The sequence below is a fragment of the Pocillopora damicornis genome, chromosome 11 (genome assembly GCF_964200805.1).
Source record: "Pocillopora damicornis chromosome 11, jaPocDami1.2, whole genome shotgun sequence".
Lineage (NCBI taxonomy): Eukaryota > Metazoa > Cnidaria > Anthozoa > Scleractinia > Pocilloporidae > Pocillopora > Pocillopora damicornis.
In genome coordinates this window covers 8134224-8157240 of record NC_142680.1, presented here as the reverse complement: position 1 = coordinate 8157240, position 23017 = coordinate 8134224, and the positions used below count along the sequence as shown (strand labels likewise).

The 23017-nt window shown below is 37.8% G+C and overlaps 5 protein-coding genes across 5 annotated transcripts; 2 read left to right on the top strand and 3 right to left on the bottom strand.

The window, feature by feature from the left end:
• Positions 1-601: 601 nt before the first annotated feature.
• On the bottom strand, positions 602-2249 carry LOC113665896 (ADP-ribosylation factor-like protein 16). Its single transcript, XM_027181628.2, has one exon. It carries the CDS (start codon positions 2247-2249, stop codon positions 1701-1703), a length of 549 nt encoding a protein of 182 aa, XP_027037429.2. The 3' UTR covers positions 602-1700.
• Positions 2250-2328: 79 nt separating this feature from the next.
• LOC113665894 (sorting nexin-7) lies at positions 2329-10987 on the top strand. The gene is made up of 11 exons (XM_027181625.2): positions 2329-2488; positions 3054-3248; positions 3671-3781; positions 5309-5473; positions 6070-6265; positions 6947-7077; positions 7781-7849; positions 7936-8022; positions 8388-8492; positions 9330-9482; positions 10048-10987. The coding sequence occupies exons 1-11, from the start codon at positions 2375-2377 to the stop codon at positions 10120-10122; spliced, it is 1401 nt and encodes a 466-aa protein (XP_027037426.2). The 5' UTR covers positions 2329-2374; the 3' UTR covers positions 10123-10987.
• A 1934-nt stretch (positions 10988-12921) lies between these two features.
• LOC113665897 (uncharacterized) lies at positions 12922-15308 on the top strand. Its single transcript, XM_027181629.2, has one exon. It carries the CDS (start codon positions 13661-13663, stop codon positions 14966-14968), a length of 1308 nt encoding a protein of 435 aa, XP_027037430.2. The 5' UTR covers positions 12922-13660; the 3' UTR covers positions 14969-15308.
• LOC149037283 (polycystin-2-like) lies at positions 15258-19704 on the bottom strand. Its single transcript, XM_089188509.1, has 9 exons — positions 19643-19704; positions 19030-19212; positions 18446-18619; positions 17315-17461; positions 16767-16847; positions 16458-16632; positions 16100-16160; positions 15844-15910; positions 15258-15686 (listed from the first exon to the last, which is right to left on the bottom strand). The coding sequence occupies exons 1-9, from the start codon at positions 19687-19689 to the stop codon at positions 15638-15640; spliced, it is 984 nt and encodes a 327-aa protein (XP_089044635.1). The 5' UTR covers positions 19690-19704; the 3' UTR covers positions 15258-15637.
• A 512-nt stretch (positions 19705-20216) lies between these two features.
• Positions 20217-22671, bottom strand: LOC149037282 (uncharacterized). The gene is made up of 4 exons (XM_089188508.1): positions 22231-22671; positions 21505-21800; positions 20940-21036; positions 20217-20580 (listed from the first exon to the last, which is right to left on the bottom strand). Exons 1-4 carry the CDS (start codon positions 22303-22305, stop codon positions 20287-20289), a joined length of 762 nt encoding a protein of 253 aa, XP_089044634.1. The 5' UTR covers positions 22306-22671; the 3' UTR covers positions 20217-20286.
• Between the last annotated feature and the right edge of the window lie 346 nt (positions 22672-23017).

The following is a 23017-nucleotide window of genomic DNA, read 5'->3' as shown; positions in this document are numbered from 1 at the left end:
CCTTTCCCTGGTTTCTGTGGCTCTAAGCAATAACGAATGAACCCTGCCTTACCATCAACTCAGTGAGGTGTTCACCCCAGTAATATGGTCACCTTGCAATTGCGTCCACTTTTTTATGGGCCATAAAAACAGCCTTAAAACACCCTTGTTAATGTAGTCATCTGTGATGATCACATTTTAAAATCCCAGAGTAGATTCTTTACAATTTCAGCCCAATGATAAAAAAAACTAGCATTAAAATTAGAGGACCAAAATACCTTTGAAATGTTGATCTCATTAATCTCTGTCATTTACTGAGCAAAAAGCCGATTTACTCGCAAGGAAGCAAATTTCCTCCCTGTTTCCATTACAAACATGGCAAAGGAAATAAATCTTGACACCGAAAATCCACCAATACAACTTGCAAAGAGATTAAGAAATTTGATCTTGGCCCAGTATTTCAGTCACCCTGTTAATGCAGCAATTTTTATGTCCCAGTGGTGATAAGATTAGCACGATTCAACTGCACTATTTAACAATTGAATGCCAATCCACTCCAGGGAACCTCCCAATCCAGATAGTTTGGGGTCCAATGTAAAAAGTAAACAAAGCTAGTGAAGCGAGTTTGAATCATACTTTAATGTCACGTGATCATGGTCCATATTTGGGCAGAACAGGTTTTACCCCTCCAGTTAGTTCTAGGGGCCTCTGAGACAGCATATACAACTTCATTACTCATCTCTGGACTGAAAGCCTAGAACAGGCTATGTTTATCAAAGCTACAACTTTTAGAATCTAATTAGAAGTGTTCTGTCCAATTAAGGTCAGAGTACCCTAACCTGCCACCAAGCCTCCAATGTTTGAGTAGGTTTTTCTACCCAAGAGGTTGTTCAAGTCAGCCAGCCATAGCTAGCAAGATAGCTCTCATTGGCAGTACAGAACAACCAGTTTTTCCCCAGGATAGTTCAAGTTGGAAGCAAAGTGAGCAGGAGCTGAGTCTGACAGATTACGGCCCTCTTGCCAACTCACTCTATTTGCAACTCAAATTATCCTGTGGGCAAAACCATTTATGAATTAACATAATTGAGAGCATACTCTCAAACCAAGGGTGCCTGAGCTGACACAGTTATCTGGTTTATATCAGTAAGCATGTAAAAGGATATCCTGGAAGACAGGACCTGGGGTTGAAGACTTTCATTGGTAGCACACACCCACCTAACCTTCACTTCAGGGCATCAAATCTGTATTAAATTTGTATAATAAGCTAATTGCTGACACATTTTCATTGGTTCTAATTATTGATCAGTTGGAGGATGGTTGCATAGATTATGTCTCCTCTAACAACATTTTGCTACTTTATAACAATTAGTTCCCATGTTGTTGCGGGTTGGTTCAGTATTATAGATCAGAGAAAACATCAAAATTTTGGTAAGAACATGAGTGACACACTTGCCTACACTATCCACACCAATTTTTTTGTTGTGATCACATTTTAATGTTCTCTGTGATCAATTGATGAACATATAAAAGGTCACATGGAATCTATTGATTATACTGACAGCACAATACATATCAGCAAAACATAAGTATTGAACATTTACCCAGAGGTTTAGGAAAGTAATGTTTTCCAAAGACTAAAATTTTTAAGTCGGAAAACTGACTTGGATGAAAGAGAAAACAAAAATTGGTGTTTATACCTCAAACCAGAAGTTTATTTCATTTTACTTCGCACATTTCTCCTGCAGCCATTTTAAAATTTCAGTTAAGCCTGCCCCTTCGCGAAAGCTGCACTCCAGAACTGTAATGTCTTGCCTAGCGCTTGCCGATATCTCCCTAAGTCTTAATAGAGCGCTTATTTCGCTCATACTCAGGCGGTCTGGTGAATCAATCTTGTTAAAAATCAGAAGAACAGACATATGTTGGGTCTGCTTCGAGGCGAGCACTTCAAGTAGTTGAATACATGAAGACGCAACCTGGGTCTGATTTGCCGTGTCTATGATGTACACTAAATAACTTGCGTCTTTAAAATAATTATTCCAAATTGGCCCCATTGCTCCTCCGAGTTCCCTGAAGGTATATTTCTTTCTGTTGTATGTTACAGTAACCAAATTCACTCCAATCGTGGGAATTGTCGAAGGTGCTTCGCCAAGATCTTGCTTGTGAAGTGCTTGCGCTAAATTCTGCTGGGCAGTCAACGTTTGAAGCCTTTTTAGCATAACAGTTTTTCCAACACCTTCTGGGCCCAGAACTAACAGCTGTGCTTCGGCCATCGCCAAAAGAAAACTACCTTGTCTCCTGGAAGAAACAAAATGGCCGAAGCTATATTCGGATACGCTCGTGATGTATCGGAGTTTTCCTGACTGTTCGGAAAATTCCGAATATTTCCGAGTAGCACATGACTATTTTGATCACCATTTGCAACATGGCGGACGATATTGACACCTTCAATCCTTTTGAGAACGAAAAACATGATGACGGTCCCGGAGAAGAACAAGCTGTTTTACCAGATGTAAGCCCGAAGACTTAACTTGTGTTATTTTACTAGCACAATCAAAAAATGTTTTATTGTTTTGGGTCATTTTTGCCACGTAAACCCGTTAATCGTGGATTTTGGCTTTTTATTACGTTTAACCATATCGTGATCTTTCATCAAAAGGCCATCATGAAATTTACTCAACTCTTCTATCTTTTTTGTACTCAAAGCGTCAGGCAAGATTTGTGCATGCGACGCTAGTTTCTGCTCCTTTTTGTTCAATCAAAGCCCAACAATATACTTCGCATAATAGTGTTCAACTTGGAATAATGTAATACATTGAGTATTTAATTTGGAATAATTCGGTGTGGTATAAAGTTTGTGTCCAGACATGTGACGGAGTTTTTGTTTGAACTTCGCTCTGATTTGGGTTTGTATTCTATGTACAATTTAACCATTTAACCTCAAATTCTCTCAAGTGGAGAAATTGCGTTGCTGTTTATTTGAGGTTGAGTGCCCAGGCAGATAAATAAAGCATTTGTATTAATTTGTATTGAGAACACAATTTATTGCTTATTTTATTTTCATGATCTTTTTTTAGAGTCCTGGAGGAGAAGATCTCTTAGAACATTCCATTTACTTAGACACTTCTTCAGCAGATAAAAATACACCTTTCCTGGAGTCTTTTAAGATTGGAGGTTATGATGATGTAGGCCAAGTGAAGGATTTACACGTGACAGTTGATGATCCAGAAAAACATGTGGGTGGCTATGTCAGTTATAGTGTTACAACAAAGGTTGGTATCTACACATTTTGTGTGTAATAGTAGAGGAACAGATTGCAAAGGCTAACTTTTGTTTTTAGGAATAACAACATTGACTGAGGGAAGTTAACGTTTCCACTCCCAAGATTTTATCAGTAATCCTCCTAGCTGTCTGTTTTAAAAATTTCATGAAGTTAGTAGGGAGAATTTGGTATTGGAGCAACTGATAATCCCCTTATTGATATCATTTTTTTCTCATCACTTGTTTACTTGATATTGTAATCATATCATTAGGAAAAATTCTGTCTCATCACATTAGAGTAGAATACTATTTGGGCTATTGAAAGTTAAGCTTAAAGTTCTGCAAGGTAGCCAGAGAATCCACTTTCTCCAATACCTAGGCTACTGAACACAAGTCAAGATCCTTAAAATCCTTTACTTTTTTTTCAACACAGACTACAAGGGGACAGTTTGATCACCCAGAATACAGTGTTAGAAGAAGATATCAAGACTTCTTATGGCTGAGACACAGATTAGAAGAGAGTTACCCTACACACATCATCCCTGTAAGTGTATCATTCCCTTAACCCTTAAACTCCCTGATCAATTTGCCATTCTCCTTACTGTCAACCATACAATTTTTATAATGTTAGTTCAAAAAATTTAGTATTTGATCAACTTATTATCCCCAAATTGATATTTTTCTTTATTCTTATCATTTATCTGATGGCTGTTGTGTTGATATTTTGCAAGGAGAAATTCAGTCTTGATCACTCATGGGAGTTGAAGGGTTAAATCACAATCCAGAAAGTTTCATAGCCTGCAGGCAGGCCTTCATTATTAGCATTCTGACACAAACATTTCTTTGGGAGGGAGGGCCTGGGCAATGCAAGCCTGTAAGAGGTCTGGCAAATGTGCTCCAACTTGTCTCAAATCTTCCTGCACACATAGGAACACAATTATTTTACTTGTTGGGACCACAAGCTTGCTTGTTGGAAAAACCTGACTACAACAATTACAGGGTAAGAAGAGGGAGTCACTTGGAAATCAATGGCCACACTTCGTGTGTGCAATCAACGCAACTGTAATTAACTCAAGATTATGTTTGTTTTACTTTCTGCATGCAACATTTAATTTTTTATGGGAACCAAAGTTATTACACATGGAAAATTAATAATAATAATAATAATAATAATAATAATAATAATAATAAAGATCTTTATTATTAAAAAAAAAGAAACACGTCCAGAAACAAAACGTCTGGACTTACAATTTCCTACATATATCTATCTATTATGTATATACAAGACTAAGTAACTACACAAATTCGAAAAGACATCTATTAAAAAAGCAACGTTTAAAGCATTCAGTTCTGACTGGAGGCAGGATGTAATTATGTCCTCTTTTCCTGAGGCTCCTAGCTCTCTGAGCTGGTAAAAGTTCATGTAATGGATTTGCGCTGTCAGAGGTTATCTCGTCCCAAAGAAGCCTGTCTTTCATTCTAATTACATCCATTATGGGAGTGTAAAGCTCTCTTACAAAACTTGTCAGTATGAGAGAGATATTTACTGTAGTGGGCGGAAGCCCACACCTCAATTGCGTAAGTGAAAAGGGACATAATTAGACTGTCGAACAGCAGTGTAAGTTCTTGTAGTGAGAAGCCATAGTATTTGCAGACTCTGAGGATGTACAGTCTAGAACTTGCTTTGCTAAGCATGTTTTCAAATTGAACGTCCCAGTTACATGGATCTTCGTTTACAGTAACAGTTATATGTCCAAAGTCAGGTAAAAGGAGAATTTATTGCCACATTGTTTTGGTGCCCGATCAGGCAAGTAAGGTCATTTGTAGTCCAATCACTGGACGAGACATTTAGAAAGCCCAAAATTCCCTCCCTGATTGTTGAACTGAACTTTAGCCTTTTTGTCTGTAGTCTGTATTCTCAATTATTTTAAAATTATTGCATTTGTGTTGAAAAGGAGATCTTTTCCTATTTTATTGTTACAAGCAGAATCAGAGGGAAATTTTTCTTTTTATCTTTACTGTCATAACCTGTCACTAACCACAATCTTATTGTGATTTATTATCCTTCCAGCCACTCCCAGAGAAGCATTCATTTACAAAGCACTTTGATCGATTTGCACCTGAATTTCTTAAATCACGACAAATAGCACTCAACAAGTTTGTTAGTAGGATTGCAGATCACCCTGTGATGTCTTTTAATGACAACTTCCATGTCTTCCTTACAGCTAAAACATGGGTAAGTGTTCTTAATTCTCTACCTACCTTGATCTGTTTGTAATTCTCCCCTCTGGCTGTTTCCCCACAAAGCACATTTCTCCACAAAGTGGTTGGGAGATTTGGATATTGTGTCAATTAAGGTAACACTCCCCAGTAGACAAATTGTTACATTCTTTCCCTGGCTGATTCAGTATAACTGCTGCTCTACCACACACTGCTGTTTTTTAAGAAGAAAAAAAAGAAAATGAACCAATCTACTTTCTGCTAGATGACAGTTCTGTTGCATGACAAGTTTCCAGGCTCATATGAAACATTTTTCTTATTATATGTCCATTGATAAAGGCCATGGGATCTTTGTCAGGAGAATTGTAACATTGATATGATCTGTGCTTTAACCTATGCGGATAGTTAGGAAAACACTCGCAAAAATGGGTTAATCACAACCTGTAGATGGCAAACTCGTAGAGAGTGCAGTCAATTGCTTTTATTAAATAACTATTGGTTTACTGGTGCAATAAATGATAGTCTATTGACCAATCAGCATGCTCATAGTTTCTCAGTTATTTTATAAAACTTTATAATGAATTCTTACTTCTTTTCTTGTTGTAAATTTAGGAACTAACATCTGTCAAGAAACAGGGTCCAGGTTTGATGAGCAGAATGAGTGATTCCATGAAGAACATGGCATCTTCGTGGATGTTGAAAAGTAGAGAGCCTGAATTTCAAGAAATGGCAGATTATACAAAGGCTTTTAGAGAAAAGATGCTGGCTGTAGAGGCTGCTTCTGACAAGATTGCTAAGGATAGATTTGGTAAGATGCTAGTGCTTGTTGATTAGAGTTTAAAGTTTCTCTTAGAGAGTTAAGGTTGCAATGTTAGGTAACAAATTTTGGCAATACAACATAGGGGCCAGCAGCAGGAATGACTCAAGAAATGTGAGGGTTAGACATTTTGAGAAAATCTCCTGGTGTTGAATTATCTCATACTTTTTCGTAGTAGTATCAAAACACCAAGATACTATCCTCTACATCCTAACCCTTTGACCCCAAAAAGTGACCAGCATATTATTTCTCCTTACTATAACACTTCTGATCATTCATTATGATCATGAGAATAAAGGTTGCCAAATGATTGCCAACCTAAGGAGCTATGATTGCTAAACAAATTCTCCATGTCATCACCAAAGGAAATGTATAGAGAAAAGTATGGAGAATATGGATACTGATGTGAGAGTGTTAACCCATTAACTCCCAAGACTTGATTGTTAATTCTCTCCTTTAGCTGCTACACATTTCCTTGTAAATTGGTTAGGAGAGTTTGGTGTTCGATCAGGATAATATTGTGTACCTGATAAGTTTGAGTATTCTCACTACCTGTTTGTGTGATAATGTATTGATATTGTAGGGAGAAGTCACATGTTAATCACGTCTGGGAGTTTAAGGGTTTTAAGGGTTAAACATGTTCTGATGACAAATCTGTGATGTAATTTACAGATCTTCTAGAAATGTACAAAGAGTACATACCAATCTTCAATCTGTGGGCAGATGCTGAACATAAGTTAACTGATCCTTTACATGCCATGGCAAGTGCTTTTGACAAGAACAGCTCTGCTCTGATAACACTGGTGAGGTTTGCTTGTAAGGTGACAGATGTATGTTTAGGGTAAAGGGGATAAGTTTCTTAAGAAACTGTGATACTGCATCAGTAGTTTGGTATTTTGGTATTATCAGCTGAGTTGATAGTGTATATAGGCTGCCATTGAGAGTTTCAAAAGCTGACATTTTGAGGGTTAGCCCTACATCAGAGCAAATCAATTTAGGGTACACAAGGTGAAGTGTGGTTTTGGTATTCCCAAACACAGAAAAATAAATAATTTTAGGCTGCTTTACACATACCACAAAAACACTTTTCTAAGACCCCATTGCTTACACTTTTACTTATTTGTGAAGGAAAATTTCACTCCACTTTTATCCCTCTCCAGCCTCTGTCTGTTTTAAAGTAACTATCAGCAGATAAAGATACTTTTTCATTACACCAATTTACGGATCAATGTCAGTATCTGAGCAACTGCACTCCTACCCCTCCCCTAACCCAACATTAGCCCAAACTTGGTTGACTGTTTTTGAGCTAGGGGAGGGGTAGGTGTGCAGTTGCTCAGATACTGACATTGATCTTAATTTACTTAGCTCTATACCACTGTAGCAACATGAAAAAGCTAAGGGTGGTTTACAGGTATTCCTTAAAATTTAAAATAGATAACGGCAGAAACACAAGTGGGGTACAACTCATCCTTTCCTGTTTTAAACTGGTATTTTGTTTTTGCTCAGCTAAAAGCTCAAGACTCCAGATTTATGGAACCTATACATGAATATGTGCTTTACACAGATGCCATCAAGGTAAGCTGGTGAAAACCATTTACAACAGACAAAATCCTTTCAGCATCACTGCTGGGCACTCACTGTGAAATATTGACTCCATACAGAGCACCCTTAAACACCGTGATACCATTCACATGGAATATGAAGTAACTTTAGAAGAGCTGTCAAGGAAAAAAGCTGAAAAAGAAGAGGTATGTTGTAATTTGTATTTTACCCATAGAACTTCCAGGACAGATTGACATCTTATTTCTCCTTACATTATGAAGACGTTGTCCATCGAACAGGTAATGAGAGTAGCCAAGTTTATCAGCAAGAGGTTTCACGTTGATACAGTAATGAATTCTCTTCACTAATTGAGAAAAAAATTATTGCATTTACAGGGAGAATTACAAATCAGAACTTACATGCATGAGTAAAACAGTTAAGTTGGCAGGCGATCTGTGTTACTAAAAATCACCTGTACAGACGACGGACATCAGCGATCGATTTGGCAGATACTATAAAACAATTTGACTCAAACACTTTTGTGTTAATGAAAGAAACTTCAACTTTTCAGCTTGATAAAGGAACTGGCGGTGGACGTAGTTTTGGCTTCTTTAGTAAAGACCCAGAGCAGGCGAAACAAGACAAACGAGAAAGAGTGGACTCTAATATAGAAGAGGTCAGTGAATCAGAGAATGTCATTTTGGTGTAACAGCCAATCAAAACCTGCTAAGTTACCCACAATTCACAACTATTCAGCTTCATTTAAACGTTCGTTACTTCTATTATGCAATTAAACTCTAGATCTGCTTGACGTTGACGACATTGGAACCTAGGGAACAATTTAGTCCCCAAGTGCAATGTAGCGAGGACTCTCCTATGCCTGTTTGTTTTGTTCCTTTTTTTTATTCTTCTCGTTTGAGTAGCTTTAGTTATTAACATTTATTAACGAAGGGGTCCACTGCAATTGGTCGGGCTGTCGTGGTCTCCCTACCCAATAATTTTTATACATATAAGTGTTGTATTCTAGATAGGAAAAGCTGAATAAATAAGTTAATTATTCAAGCATAAAAAAATACACCGCTTAATTAGGAAAAAAAAGTTAAAATACCGTTTTATATATATATATCTACCTCCGAGAAATCAGAAGTATTGATTGGTGTTTCCTAGTGCCGCGGTGTGACAATAACTTTTGCATGAAGTGTGAATAAGATGTCTACTGAATGTGCGTGGAAAGCGAAGTCGCTTTGAGAATCCTCTTTGTAAGTCGCACATCCACTTTGGCCGCGAAAGTTTTGGTCTTAAGCCACATATCAAATGTACATCACATATCAATTTTTGCCTATCGTTATGGCGGCATCTTCTGGTGAGAAGAGGGCTTTGTTTTGCATTTTCTCTTTTTTGTCGTAAATCGGCGTTCAAGTATAATCTGTGATAAGCGCGCCAGTCAAAGTGCAGAAACACCCTCTCAGGTTTAGCCACTATTTTTGTTGACTCAGAATTTTGTTTCTGTCAGCTTTCAAAACTCGCTGAGCAGGGAAGTGATCGACTCGAGTGTGCTAATGTTGATCTAAAGGCTGACATTGAACGGTGGAACAAGAACAAGAGAACAGACTTTAGAGAACTATTCGCGGAGTATTCAGAGAGACATATTACTTATTACCAAGAGGTAGGTGGCTATCCTCTAATTCATCGGATCAGAAAGGCTCGCGTATCGTCTTAGTCTGGATATAGGGTTCAGAGATGAGCTAAGGATAGAAGAGAAACACAGCGGTCAAATTTGTCAGCGGATGAAGGAGCGTTGTAGAAGCTAGGTGGCCCTGTGTTTAGACAGATCGTCATTTCGTAGCATCGAAAAATTGAGCGAAAAGTGACAGTCAGGTGGTTGACGCGCTGAATTCGAGGTCGAAATGTTCGAATTTGGGAATAGCAAATCTCCAATAGCAAGGTAAGGGCATGGTAAGAGTGTGGGCGATGGGACCTAGATGCCTGTAACGTCTCCTATGAAAAAACAGAAAAACAAGAAAACGAAAAAAAGTGCGGTCTTCCGTGGGAATTTTCTCCTGCCATTTACCTTGCCTGTTTGTAGCTTGCAAGTGGTACAGCACATTTGAAAACCTGCTTGATTAAAACTGGATCTTATTGTACAAAGCGCTAGGAGTCAGTCCAGGGACATGACCTTCGAGTAGTAGTAGCTATAAAATGAAATTAAACTTCGTCTATTTTCTACTCAGTGCTTGGCTGCTTGGCAGGAGGCCTTACAAATTGTGACTGGGAGTCAGCAAAACCAAGATTTGGAAGAGTCTTAAGAATTTCTAAGTGAATCAGAGGAAAATGGAAAATGAATTTAGCTATGGGAAATGATTGGACGATCACCGTAGTTGGATGAGAGAGTGCGTGAACCACTTCAGGTCATATGCGCAGAAGATTGTCTCCATCGATCTTTCTGTTCTGATTCAAATATTCAGTGCTATAAGTACAATTGTTTTTTTAAAGAGTAATATTGAGACAAATGTTTTCCTTGATAAATGACTTGATATTGAATTCATCTCATTTTATAGGTCGTGTGTATGTTAGGCTTAAAAAAAACAACCATTCGTTTTCTTTCGTTTTAGGTTGAAGCGAAATTCAAATGAAAAATATTATATGATTTACAGGACTTGAATAAGAAATGATTAAAATGAATTACTGTCGAAGGTCAACTCAGTGTGTACTATTTTAAACGACGACTGTCCAACGTTTACAAAATGAACCCATGAAGTTTGAAAAGACTCCATTTAACAAATATATTTCATGGTGCCACGTGTCTGTTCAGTGATACGTCACAAATGACGTCAAAATTTGGTAAGAAATAAAATGTGGCGCGCGAGGCGCAGTCTAGTGTGTCACTGATATTATTACCGCATTTTAACGTCTTCTGAGGTCTGTTACTGTACATGGAGTCTATTTGCTTTATATAGTAAAGAAGCAAAAGAATTTAAATGGTAGCATCATCTGTGCGTCTTTCCTCCAATAGATTGCAAGAATTAATTGAAATGCGTACGTTATTCAGCCTATTGTATAAACTAGAATTGAAACTAGAGGATTCTATTTCTCCGTACGTATAAATTAAGTTAGAAGAATATCAGGTCTTGACAACTTCGTTCATTACCATTAATAAACATTTTTAATGAATCGGTGAATGTATCCATAATTTGTCGGTTTCAAAGAGATCTCATGTCGCTGAGAAATGATTGACAATGCAAATAAATGTGTTTGTTTGGACGTTTTGAAGGGTCTATGGAAAGTGGTATATCCACTGATCCACTAAAGGCCGAGAGGAAAAAGCAGCGAAAAGGAAACCACCATGAGTGACGCGCTCAACTACTATTTGAATTTTTCCTTAAGTTTTCATCTGTCTTCCCCTTTTCCCGATTTCAATGTTGCGTGGTTGTTAACAAAATGCCCACTGATTGCAGCCAACATTGCTCTGGGGAAAAAGTAATGTATTTGAGATGAATTACAAGATTTCTGTTTATTATATCGAGTGGGGTGTTATAGACCACCCACTAAGGGGAGGGCTGCCAACTGTTATCGCCACTCATTCTAGTTATTACTCTTCCCGATGTGATGTTTTGTAGGGGAAGAACGCGCTCAAAATCATGGTTTTCATCTCCACCATTAACATGTGCATTGTGCATCTGAAATTGTACCACTAATCGTTTCCGTTTATTGGTTCCAAAGGATAACTGAACCTTTAGAAAATTACAATTAAAATTGTGGAAAACTGCGAACTTAAATGCTGCCATTTAAACCTAGCTTAGCAGCCTGGCCTCTTGTGACACTTCAAAGTCTCATTCCTGTCTCCTCTAAAAGATTTGTTTGATTAAGGAGCCAAATAACGATATCCACGAGTAGCAACTTATTTTGAACCGATCCTGGGATGTCATACACGTGCTGAAAGCCTTTTGAATCGTTTACCAAATGGCGGCGGCCATAGTCGAATATTTACAATTTTTAATTACGCAAATTGAGGGTATTTGACCAGCGGATGGAAATCAGATAAATAAGGATCCCCGCATGTGAACTGAAAGTTATCGGGCCTCTTTTTTCACTGGCGATGACCATTGCATTACTGGATTGTCGAAAGTGAGGAAAATTTGATGACAACTTGACTCGTTGGAGTCTAAAAACGCAGCAAGCGGTTATTTTTTAATATTTATTTTTCAATGGCTGGGATTAAAATGGTATGAGCATATGGGGCACACTTCTCCTTTAGAGAGGGACATGTTATTTCCGTATCGTTGGATGATGCGAGTTGTGTATTGTGTTTGGTTACTGAAGTTCCTAAGCAAAATTCTCTGAAGTAATCTCTAGAACAAACAGTTAAAACAGTTCGTTTAAGCGGGAGGCTGGAGTTATCGCGGTTCTTATGTGTAATAAATCGTTTTTTGTTCAAGTTTGTTTGATCAAGATCGCTCGATACAAGAGTTTACATTCTCTTGATTGATATTAGCCTCCTTCTTTTACCACTTAATTTATCTATAAACCAAACAAAGACAATCACCGCTCCTCTTGGCTGTACGCGTTCACTTGTGAGGTTAGTTTTCTCCAGGTATGCGCAAAGCTTGTACGAGAATTTTACTGAGGTTTTTAATTATCATATAGACTAAAATTTTCCCTACGCAAACGGAATGCATGTTAAGAGTGCGTCGACTCTTCAAACAGAACGGCGAGTCTTTACAAACACACGCTTTCGTCCAAAACCCGCGGAGGCACGTGCAGTTCGATAGCCTCCGTGGCTTTTTCAACTTCAACACCTCCCCACGCTTAGATAGAGAAGCAAATATTTGCACGTAAAACATAATTGCAGGAAAGTGGTTTAATAGAGGATTAACAGTGGGTTATTCAAATAAAGAGTTTAAAGGTTTGCCGATGCATGCATCCATTACTGTAATATTTTTTATCTCCATTGCCATTGTGTCGCAATTGTCATTTTTAATTACATTCTTTGCGCGTAGTTCGCTTTTGTTACTAAAGACGCGCTCAGACATATTTTTCTCTGAATTTCCAAACAATAAGCACTAACAAATTAGGACTTCACTGTTTTATTTTTTTTTCTTTTCACGCTGTGTAATCGTGCAAGCGACTGTGACTGCTTTTACTCTTACATATTCAAAGTTCCATAGTTTGCTTGAAGCACTCAAAATACTCTGAAACTTCATTATGAAGTATTAAATAACAGAGGCATTTTATGGTTCAAAGGATAATTGTCAGAAAGAACGCTGGAAAAGACAAAGGAGAAAAAGTTTGAAAAGACCAAGATTAAAATATTCATAAACTTTCTCTCGAAGTTCAATAGTTTGCTTTAAGTACTCAAATACTCCGAAACTTCATCAAGAAGTATTACATAAAAGAGGCATATTAGGGTTCATAGGATAATTGTCAGAGAAAACGCTGGAAAAGGCAAAAGAGAAAAAGTTTGTAAAGACTTAAAATATTCATAAACTTTCTCTGGAATGTTCCTCGTTTGTTTGGGAAAACAAAAGATGTCATTGCAACGTAACTACCCACACGGAACAAACGTGATCTCTCGTCCTTTAAAGATAACATCCGTTTTGCCAGTTTCTCATTTCCAAAGGACGATTTAAACAAGTATCCTACAAGTTCTCCACTCAGCGAAATCACTAGTGAATGTTATATACTGTTTTGCTTTAATTTATGAGCCAATCAACTCGTAATTAATGCTCCTCACACCTCATCCAGACGACGTTAAGCTCATTAAATTTGTTTATTGACTGTTCAGTGAAAGAAGTTGCTCCTTTTGGCGTAAAAACCTTGGCAACGTCGAAGAACTCAGCGCACGAGATGTTTGCCTTTAAAGAAAGAGTGGAGAGGAATACGATAGATTTTGCTGCCGAACGAGCGCGAATTAAGAAAGGTAAAGTACTAACTAGAAGGTATTCTCTTCCTGAATTAAGCCAAACAAGAGAAAGTTTTGTTCTTCCCGACATTACAACTACTCAACTAACACAAAACTTCGCAATGGCTCGTGCACGTTTGAAGAACAGCGAAGGAACGAATCCAGCACATGCAAAGAAACCCCTTCAGAAGGTTGCGAAACAGGGCCGACTTAGAGATAACACCGTTGCGTTGGAAGAAAATGGAGGAAAGAGCATGGATGACTTAGAAGGATTATTCGTTTCTAAACTAAACTTTCAGGATGAGGATCGAGATGATTCACCCGAATTTTCTCAGCCACTGGATCGCGCAAAGAAACTTAGAAAACAACGAAGCCGTCTTTCGAAAACTGACAGCGGATTTGGCGAAGATTCAAGCGACGATATTGCGGCTTACTTCGCTGATTCTCCGAATGAATCCGACCAGGTGTCGAATACTTCGAAAGGCTCGACTTCGTTGCCTTCGCCTGATCAATCGGCAAGCCGAGTCTCACCTCGAGAAAGAACACTGAAGATAAAGTCGGATTTCAGGACTATTTTGAACCGAAAGCAAACTATAGTGCGAAATACAGAAAAGCTTGCAGCACGGCCTCACATGTGTGTTCAATCGCAACTATCACTTCATGCTGACTTGATAGCGTTTAAAAATTTTACGGCCTCTCATAATGGTGAAAGTTTAAACTGCACTTTGCAGACAAACGAACACTGTGTTAAACTCAGAGACGTTATTTTAAAGACCAAAAGAAATTCGTACGATGGCGGCGATGCTCTTAAACAATCAGACACTTCACTTGCTGTTCTGAAAACGCGACGCCGGCTTTTAGGAAAACGAATCTCAACGGGACCTCCATTTCCTTTCACAGAACGGCGAATTAACAAAGAACGTGTTATAGACATGACGAAAGCAGTTTGTACCTGTAACAACCGCCGTGTGCATTTCTCGGATTTCGAAAGAATGGATTTAAACAGACAATGTGTCAGCTGCCCCGCCGATTTTAGAGCTTCTCAAGAAAGAGTAAAATTGTCGGACCATGACACCTCCCCACACTTTGGGTCTGCAGTTTCTACGTGTAGTTTAACTGAACAAGCTTTGCTTGAAAGGTCACGGTCATGGAAGCCTGTAGATGTTAAAGAGAAATGCCAAAAGTGGCTGAACAGATGGTTAGCTTCCAACCATAAAACACAACACGAAGAAACTTTAAATGAAGACGTTTGATCCACGACGCATAGACTCGTCTTTGCTCAGGAAATCATTATTTCCTGACACCTAAAGTTTCTAGAATGATATCTTTGTTTTCGTTACTCGAATTTTGATTGAGTTGTTTTCTCTTTTCATAACCTATACCTATCCAAATAATTTTAAACAGCGAAAACAGCTTTGCATTTGAATCTCATTTTTCCATAATTATTCTGGACAGTACACACCGATACACCTTTCACGCTGCTTTCATGAAGACAGGCGTGCTTATCAAATAACTCGTGGCCCTCTTCTCGTTTTTGCTGTATTTTTCTTTTTCAAATTTAAAGAGCGTACAATAAAATTGCTCTGCAAATTACTCCTTTGTAAATGTCTCGCTAATGCTTGTCTTTTTAATACTTTTTTTTTCTCTTCCTGTAAGGCCAGCTAGTTCTGTCGGTTGGCTTCCCTGAATGGTTTCTACAATCACTTTCTTTGCTTCGTTTGCTAAGTACGAAATTATTTCAGAACGTTGACGAAAAAAATACTATCGGTCAACACTTTTGCATAAAAGGGGTTGGAAATATCTGAAGTTCTTTGAAAGATGATGTTATTCGTGGTGACAACTGAAGTTCTACCTGAAAAAATGATAAAGGACTAAAATTTTAAGGAATATATTCCCATTGAGGTATCCTGACTGACAGCTGTTTACTCTCTTTCTTGCCTCATCTGTTTGACCATTTTTCTCATCATATCCCTGAAAAAAAAATGTATCATTTAGGAAAATTGTGGAGGCGCACATTCCTTAAAGGATTCGTAAGTGGGCGGGTAGTTAGTGAGTATATAAGCTGGAGCGCTTAATCGCTGGTTGAGAGCAGTCGGTGGTTGGATGGGAATAAAAAAATTATTCTCACCTGATGGCGTTGAGCTTTTCTTCGACTGACTCCCAAGGACTACGACCTTCACTGAATTCTAGAAGTTCTAATAAAAAGGCGAGACGTGCAGTAGCTAACTTAAAGATAAAACATTTAGAGACTTCAATGTTAAAATATTTGAACATAATTAAGTGAGCACAGTTAGAGATGGCGAGTTTTGCCATGTTAGAGCCATTTAGCATGGGGTAATTGCTTTGTCCAAAAAAATTTTAAACAGTATCAACAAGATCCAAACCTTCTGCCAGTTTCTTTTCACTAATCCAGTCTCCCTCTTTGTAATACTTCACGCGCAGATTCTGCAGGAACAATTTATTGTGACACTTAAGTAATTAAATAAATAAATAAATAAGGTAAACAATTTATCCATCCATACATTAATCAGCCACTTCGTTTAGTACAAAATTTAAATCAACCGGTTGCATTACTTGGGCTGGAATTTGCACCAAATGTATTCTGGATACTCAATTTTTCACTGCGCTGAAGTTGGCAGAACAAAGGCTTCACTGCATATGAATAATATAAAAAACCCAAATTGAAAAACGCTGGTATACTCGTCTTCGAAACTTGCCCCTCGTGCTTTGCCCCTAACATACCAAAAAAGGAAATCTCTCCATACGAGTGAGCTGTAGAATACGATCCACATCATACTCCAGACGGGCGACTTTCTTGGCCTGAATGTAAGTTGTGCTCATCTGTGCAATGAGTATGTTGAGAAGAATCACAAACACTGTCCCCATGTAAGCCAGCATCACCAGAATGGAGAGCCAGCTACAAGAAAAGCAGATTAGGAAAGTATTGGTTATCGGTAATGAGCTATAGTATACAAATAGTCAAATGCGCCTTGATGTAACAAAACCAAACGAAAAGCCAGCTATGCGTGCTCTTGAAGTACCATTACTTACTTGAAGCCTGAGTAATCTTCTGCAATGGGTTTTTGTTCAGATAAAGCGCGAAATCCACTCAATACAACATCTTCAAAGCGACTGAAAGGAATAAAAATGTCCTTGTAATTCTTCGCCTAATAAAGGACCTTTTTTAAGCATAACAACAACACAGGATTAAACGTTGCAAATACATCTTGGCATAGATAGACGGCTCCGTTTACTTTTCTGGATCTCCGAGCAGCTTGATAAGTTTTTGGGCGGGAGGTCAGTTTTCATTACTGCAGGGAACGGGGTCACTAGGATCAACAATTATGTTCCGAAATCAATCCCCACAGTTGTGAATATAAAACTCAAAATGTCTCAAGTGGTAAATTCCGGTCTGAATTGGTGCTTGGTGTTTGAATTTGCATTTGATCACCAGCCCCCTCTTGTCTCAATCATTGACACAGCAGGAGCCTGAAAACGACGCTCTAGTCGTGTTCTCCATTACTCAATATAGGCACGCAAGGCATGAACAAATTTTTAAGTAATCATAAAGTGAGGGGAAACTTAAAGTTAAGACTAACCTAAAATACTGGTTTTGATCATGAGAACGAAGAGATAAAAACAAGGCTAAACAGAAGGGAAGGAATATCACAACAAAAACTGCCATGAATCTTGTCAAGTCTTGATTAATGATCCTCCCCATGGTCTTTGTGTATAATCCTGTAGTCCTGAGGAAATAGACATCGATATCCTCAAGAGCGGTATTTGTATATAAACAATGAAAAATGCATTATATCTATGAGTCTGCTGGAAAATGTAGTTGTAAAGCAATTCACGAGGCAAACACTGCATGCGACAAACGCTCAGCGATTAAGTGAAAAGCCTTATAAAATAGAAAATATCCAAGTAACTGTGATGCAGAGTACAGGAAAACGGAATCGTCAAGTGACGTGTAATTTTAATTATTCGACAAATTCGACTTACACATAACTTCAATTGAGGTATTGAGCAACAAGCATCTGAGCCCTAATATTATTTGTAAAAGTTGATGTTGTCAAAATCAGTTCGGTTATAAGACCTACGTAACGCTTCTCGATGCTAGTGTGCTGGAAAAATATCAAAATAGTGACAAGCATGGGTAAAGGTAAAGGTAAAGGTAGAGAATCCAATCATACCACCGCGTCGGCCGAAACACTTTTTGAACGAAATACTAGTACCTAGGTCTTCTAGTTTTTTTTTTTCTTTCTTAAGGGTACTTAACCAAGGAAGTTAGCATGTCGGCCAACACTGATCTCAGAATATTAAGGTGTCCTTACAGAAAAAATATAGAACATGTTCATCTGATACTCAGTAATGATAAGTAACTGAGTGGGCAATGGGTTCCAATATCACGACAAACAAGATGGCGGCCAAAAGGAAATTATTCATTGTCATATCGTGCGTGAAAGTTCTCCAAAGAAGACGTTACAGATAAGCGTGGAAAAGGAAGGTTTAGCATTGCTTTAGACAAATAAGGCCCAAACAAAGTCACCGACACACCTCCGACGCATCTTGTACGCTAGAAGGATAAACGATGGCCAACACGTCGGCTGACTGTCGGCCGACGCGTCTATAGAATCGGATTCTTTACCTTTACCCATGCATGGGCCCTTGGCGTCAAGGATAGAAAATTAATTTTAAATACACCAATCGTAGCTTCAATGTTCCGTTACCTTGTCACACAAGAAAACTTGAATATTCTCAAGAAATTTAGCAGGAAAGCTAAAGATGCTATGAGCCACTGAGCTTTGCTACCCGTGTAACGCAAGGGTATTGTACACAGGATCAGCAACAGGCCTAACCAGTCAAACAGGGTCATCCAGTTGGTGAAACAAGAGAACCTTTCTCTGAAAAAAATTTTAAAAAATCAATGTAGCCCTGATTCAGTTTGAGCTCCGACTCCCTTACAAAATTATTCAAAGTCTTGCCATGAAATGTCAATCCCATTCAGTACTTCATTTCAACTGACAGAAAAGAAATTAATATCTCAATGAGATACTGGCCATTTCTAGTTAAGCTTTGTGCCTTGTTTTACTATCAAATTAGGCTAGCACAGTTTGCGGAATGTTACACCCTCTTGTTAATACAAATAATGAAACTACCTGAAATGTTTATAACAAATAATAGGGAATAATTGTCACTTTCAAAATGCTGCAAATTTGTTTTAGGATTTCAGAATTTGTTTTTATTCTTACTCTACAATTGTTAATAATCATTAGCTTATAAAATCTTATTTTTTCTCAATATCAGTATTTACATTCTTAGTTGATTGACTTCTTCACCAATGTAAAACACCACAATGACAAGAATAACAACCTCGCAAAATCCCCGCACTGAGTCTGCAACACTGTTGTAATGAGTGGGGTCCAGTTTTGTGGAAGCTTGAAGGAGAGAATATGATCCCAGCAGCAAGAATACGATATAAAGTGCTGCTTGAAGGCTTCATGAAAAAAGGCATCAAGAATATAAAAGATATGTGCATATAATATGGCTTTACTTGTGTTACTGTAATTAACAATAATAAATGTCATAAAACATCTTCTTACAATCAAAGAACATTACCCACCATTTTTATCATTTCTGCATAGGGGCGAGGGAGAAGAGCATGAAGAAGTTTTCAGATTTTTTTCCCAGAAAAATGCATCTATAACTCTGTACTTTCCAAAAATCTTTTGCTTTAATAATAAATAATTCAAGAGAAAAAATATAGTATTATCAATGATCATACATTCCAAAGTTCATCCCATGTTTGGAGAAGTGCACAGTGACAATTCAAACAGTTTGGATATGATCTGTCTCTATTTAGGTAACAGATCTTTAAGACCTTACTCTGGGAAGCTTGTAAATATGGTTTCCTCGTTAAAGTTTACCTCAAGAAGAGGTGTCCATAACTTTTCCATTTTCTTTTAATCAACATTCTAACCACTGGATGTTGCAAGGCCTCCTAAAATGAATGATCAAATTAAGGATTTTCAGTACACATGTGACATGAGTGCAGCATATAATGCCAAGAGACAAGCACACACAAAAAAACTTATCATATTTGTGGTCTGCTGCAAAAATGTAAATTCCTGAATGTTTGTCATGCTTAATTCAAAGTTTTAAACATAATTTTTTAAATGTCATACCAAGATCACAATGACTAATTTGACACATTTGCAATTCTGTGTTAACATCATTAATGGTTTAAATTGATGTAGACATGAAAGTGTCTATTTGTGAAGATACATAGGGAAATGCTACATCTATCAGTAGTATATTTGAATCAAAAAATGATCAAAGCATAATCATTGCATAGATAACTCTTGGAAATTAATCAAACAAAACATTTAAATTTCCTTACCACTATCATTCAATTTTCTAGTATCCTTTATATGAAAACATATCAGTTATATCATATGAATTTGATCTCTAAACTAACAACATCAGACTCTGAACCCATTGCTGTATTCCGAGTGACAGTCTACTCAGTGGCACTTTCCTTAATTAACATCATGATCATCACAGAGGACACTCATACCATATTATTGCTCTTTGCAATTACTTGCAAACAGGACTGGTCTCTCCAATTAAAGTACTCATTATCAGTGTGATGCCCCTCAAATGACACAAACTTTGGAGGCCGTCCTCCCTTATCACCATCCAAGACATGATAGTAAAAGTGGTAGTTCAATGGATCATCAGTGATCGTACTCCAGGCTCCTTCAATTCCCTCCTTCTCTTCTCTGTTTCCATAACTGTCTTTACGTTCTGGAAGGAATGGCCAATGAGGGCTCAGCATCTGGTCTAATACAGCTATCACTGTTTTCTGTACAAATATTTCAAAAATAAATATAAGATACATAAACTTCACCAATAAAATTTCTTAACATTTTCTCTGTGACAGACAGGCCTTCATGTGCTCCCTTACAAATCATAACTGGCAAAGAAGAAGACTTAATCATAGCCCTTGCAATAGAAGTTCATTTTTATACACTTATTTATCCTCACATTTTTTATGTGCTCACTTACCTATGCACAACAGTACTAACATTTTAAATGCCCAGGCCTGTTGACTAGAATGACACACTAACTTTCCCATGGAATCCATCAGTTGTATAATAACACTCATTTTTGAAAAAACACTGTGTACCTGTACTCACAAAAAAATAATTTACAAAGCCCTACCTTCAACTTGGGATTCTCAATAATGGACTTCAAACTGAAAGAAGAAGGCTGTGGATTTGTCATATCAACAGATCTCCATGAAAATAATTTCTGTACACTGAAAACATGAAATAGAAAAAAATAGATTTAAAGTGTCAAGTGAAGAGAGAATATGACTTCCAATGGAAAAATGTTTGAGAGTTCATAGCTTCTGCTTCAATTCCATAATCACATCTTTCTGTTATATTTCTAGCACTATTTACCTATCCCTATAAGGTAGTCCATTTTGGGGTGTTGCCAACTTTCTCCATTTCTTAAATAGAACTCGTACATGGGGGGCTACTAAAGAGTATTTTGAGTTATTCAAAATCATGGCATTGTTCAAATTTCTATCTCTGTCTAAAAGTTGAGTACAACACCACAGTTTCAGACATTTCCTGCAGATACTCTTGGGGGCAATTGCAATATGTATCCAGACCTTCCAGTAATACTTCTCATTCTTCTTTGATCATTTCAGTTTATGCACTTCCATTGATAAATTGTTATGACTGTTGAATCATTTCCTCATTGCAAAGTACTGTTGTACCTTTCATGTCGCATCATTCTAATCAAGTACGCAGCCACCTCATCCTTTTCTGCTACTAAAGCCAACTCAATTGGTAACATAGCCCTCTTTTCAACTGGTTTAAGTTGAGCTTTTGTTTTTAAAGAAAGCAGCTCTGGAAGTTTCTTTACAAGTGTTTTTGTGACTTGTAGAAATCCAAGTTCTGCAGCATAGTGCAGCAATGTCCTCTTTGCTTTGTCTTCTTTATCTCTGAATGACTCATATCTGTCACCTGAGTTAAGCTCACTATCTAAAAGAATCTTCAAAAACCGATTCACCTGAAAAAGGCAAAATAAGTGATTGATGGGTGGAAAGTCATTTAAGACAACTACTGGACTAAATTCCTTCACTTTGTCTGCTGCAAGTAACTGAAGTTACCCAACCAAATATTCAAATTAAATGTAAGATGAGTGAAATTGTCTGACACAGGTGATTTGCCATAAATAATTAAAACATTTGCGAAACACGACGATATAATTGGGATCTCGGGAGATTCTGAGCAGAAGTGACCTCTAATTAATAGTAATTTTCTTCCAATTCTCCAGATTAACAAGGTCCAAATATTTATTTCAAAAAAACCTTGTCTAGCGGAAAAATTAAACACTTTCACTAGAGGATACAACGCCTGAGAGCAAATGACAAGAAATAAAATATTTTTGGTTTAGTTTTGACGTCTGAATGTAAATCATTCTTTCCAATAATACATACCAGCTGCTCGAGCCCTGGAAGGTTCTCAGGATTATCTATGTAAAGCTGCGACGATGGCCATTCTTTTAGCATCATAAGTGCTGGATCCGCTCTATCAAGCTCCCCATCGTCGCTATATTTTTATATCAGACGTCTGACTCGCACCTCGTCCATTGCACTAGTCCATGACAATCCTTTACTCTGTTTCTCATGCACCAATAAATTTCATTATCGCTTAAGGGTCAGGCTACTAGCAACGTTTTCACAGTACATTTAAGCCTTATCAGCTCACCTCACTCCTATAACCATTGATTACCGGATACGGATATGTTGCACAAACCCATCTGTTTGAGCCACACTCAGCCAGTCGGCAGTATCAGAAGTTTATAACCTAAGATCATAAGGTTCTGGCAGTACAGAAGACATTGCTCTTATCAATTTCACTAAACAGAAGCGACTGTCGCAAGTCGCGACAGTCTCTGACTCGCTCTGACGTCGGGCATGCGCAAATGGACCAGTTTCGGCCAGCCGCGCGCTAATTTCCCGCGAAAAATCTATCAGGAAATCAACGTTCGTACAAATCTGTGAAAGAGAATAAGTAGGGCAAGGGAACCTCAAGACTACCAAGTAAAATTCTATAAGTACGAGAATTCTGTCTACCATTTGTTGAAACTCGGTGCTTTGTAATGAAGAAAAAATATATATTAAAAGAACGTCAATGATAAAAGGTACATTATGAAGCTTGGTACCCACGAGGCAGAGCCACAGACCACTGAGACAAATTGATTCATTTGTACTAGCTCTGGTT

Bases quoted from the DNA above. Each gene is read 5' to 3' on its own strand.
- LOC149037282 (XM_089188508.1), bottom strand. From the start codon at position 22,305: ATGATGCTAAAAGAATGGCCATCGTCGCAGCTTTACATAGATAATCCT. The intron at 21,037-21,504 runs GTACAACAGTAC...TCATGTTTTCAG, and splicing joins AGAATGATGCGACATGAAAG to TGTACAGAAATTATTTTCAT. The intron at 20,581-20,939 runs GTAGGGCTTTGT...ATATTTGTACAG, and splicing joins TTGAGAATCCCAAGTTGAAG to AAAACAGTGATAGCTGTATT.
- LOC113665897 (XM_027181629.2), top strand. From the start codon at position 13,661: ATGTTTGCCTTTAAAGAAAGAGTGGAGAGGAATACGATAGATTTTGCT.
- LOC113665896 (XM_027181628.2), bottom strand. From the start codon at position 2,249: ATGGCCGAAGCACAGCTGTTAGTTCTGGGCCCAGAAGGTGTTGGAAAA.
- LOC113665894 (XM_027181625.2), top strand. From the start codon at position 2,375: ATGACTATTTTGATCACCATTTGCAACATGGCGGACGATATTGACACC. The intron at 8,023-8,387 runs GTATGTTGTAAT...TCAACTTTTCAG, and splicing joins AAAAAGCTGAAAAAGAAGAG to CTTGATAAAGGAACTGGCGG. The intron at 8,493-9,329 runs GTCAGTGAATCA...TGTTTCTGTCAG, and splicing joins TGGACTCTAATATAGAAGAG to CTTTCAAAACTCGCTGAGCA.
- LOC149037283 (XM_089188509.1), bottom strand. From the start codon at position 19,689: ATGTTGATTAAAAGAAAATGGAAAAGTTATGGACACCTCTTCTTGAG. The intron at 16,633-16,766 runs GTAAGTAATGGT...CTTTTCTTGTAG, and splicing joins GAAGATTACTCAGGCTTCAA to CTGGCTCTCCATTCTGGTGA. The intron at 15,687-15,843 runs GTGAGAATAATT...TTTTTTTTTCAG, and splicing joins GAAAAGCTCAACGCCATCAG to GGATATGATGAGAAAAATGG.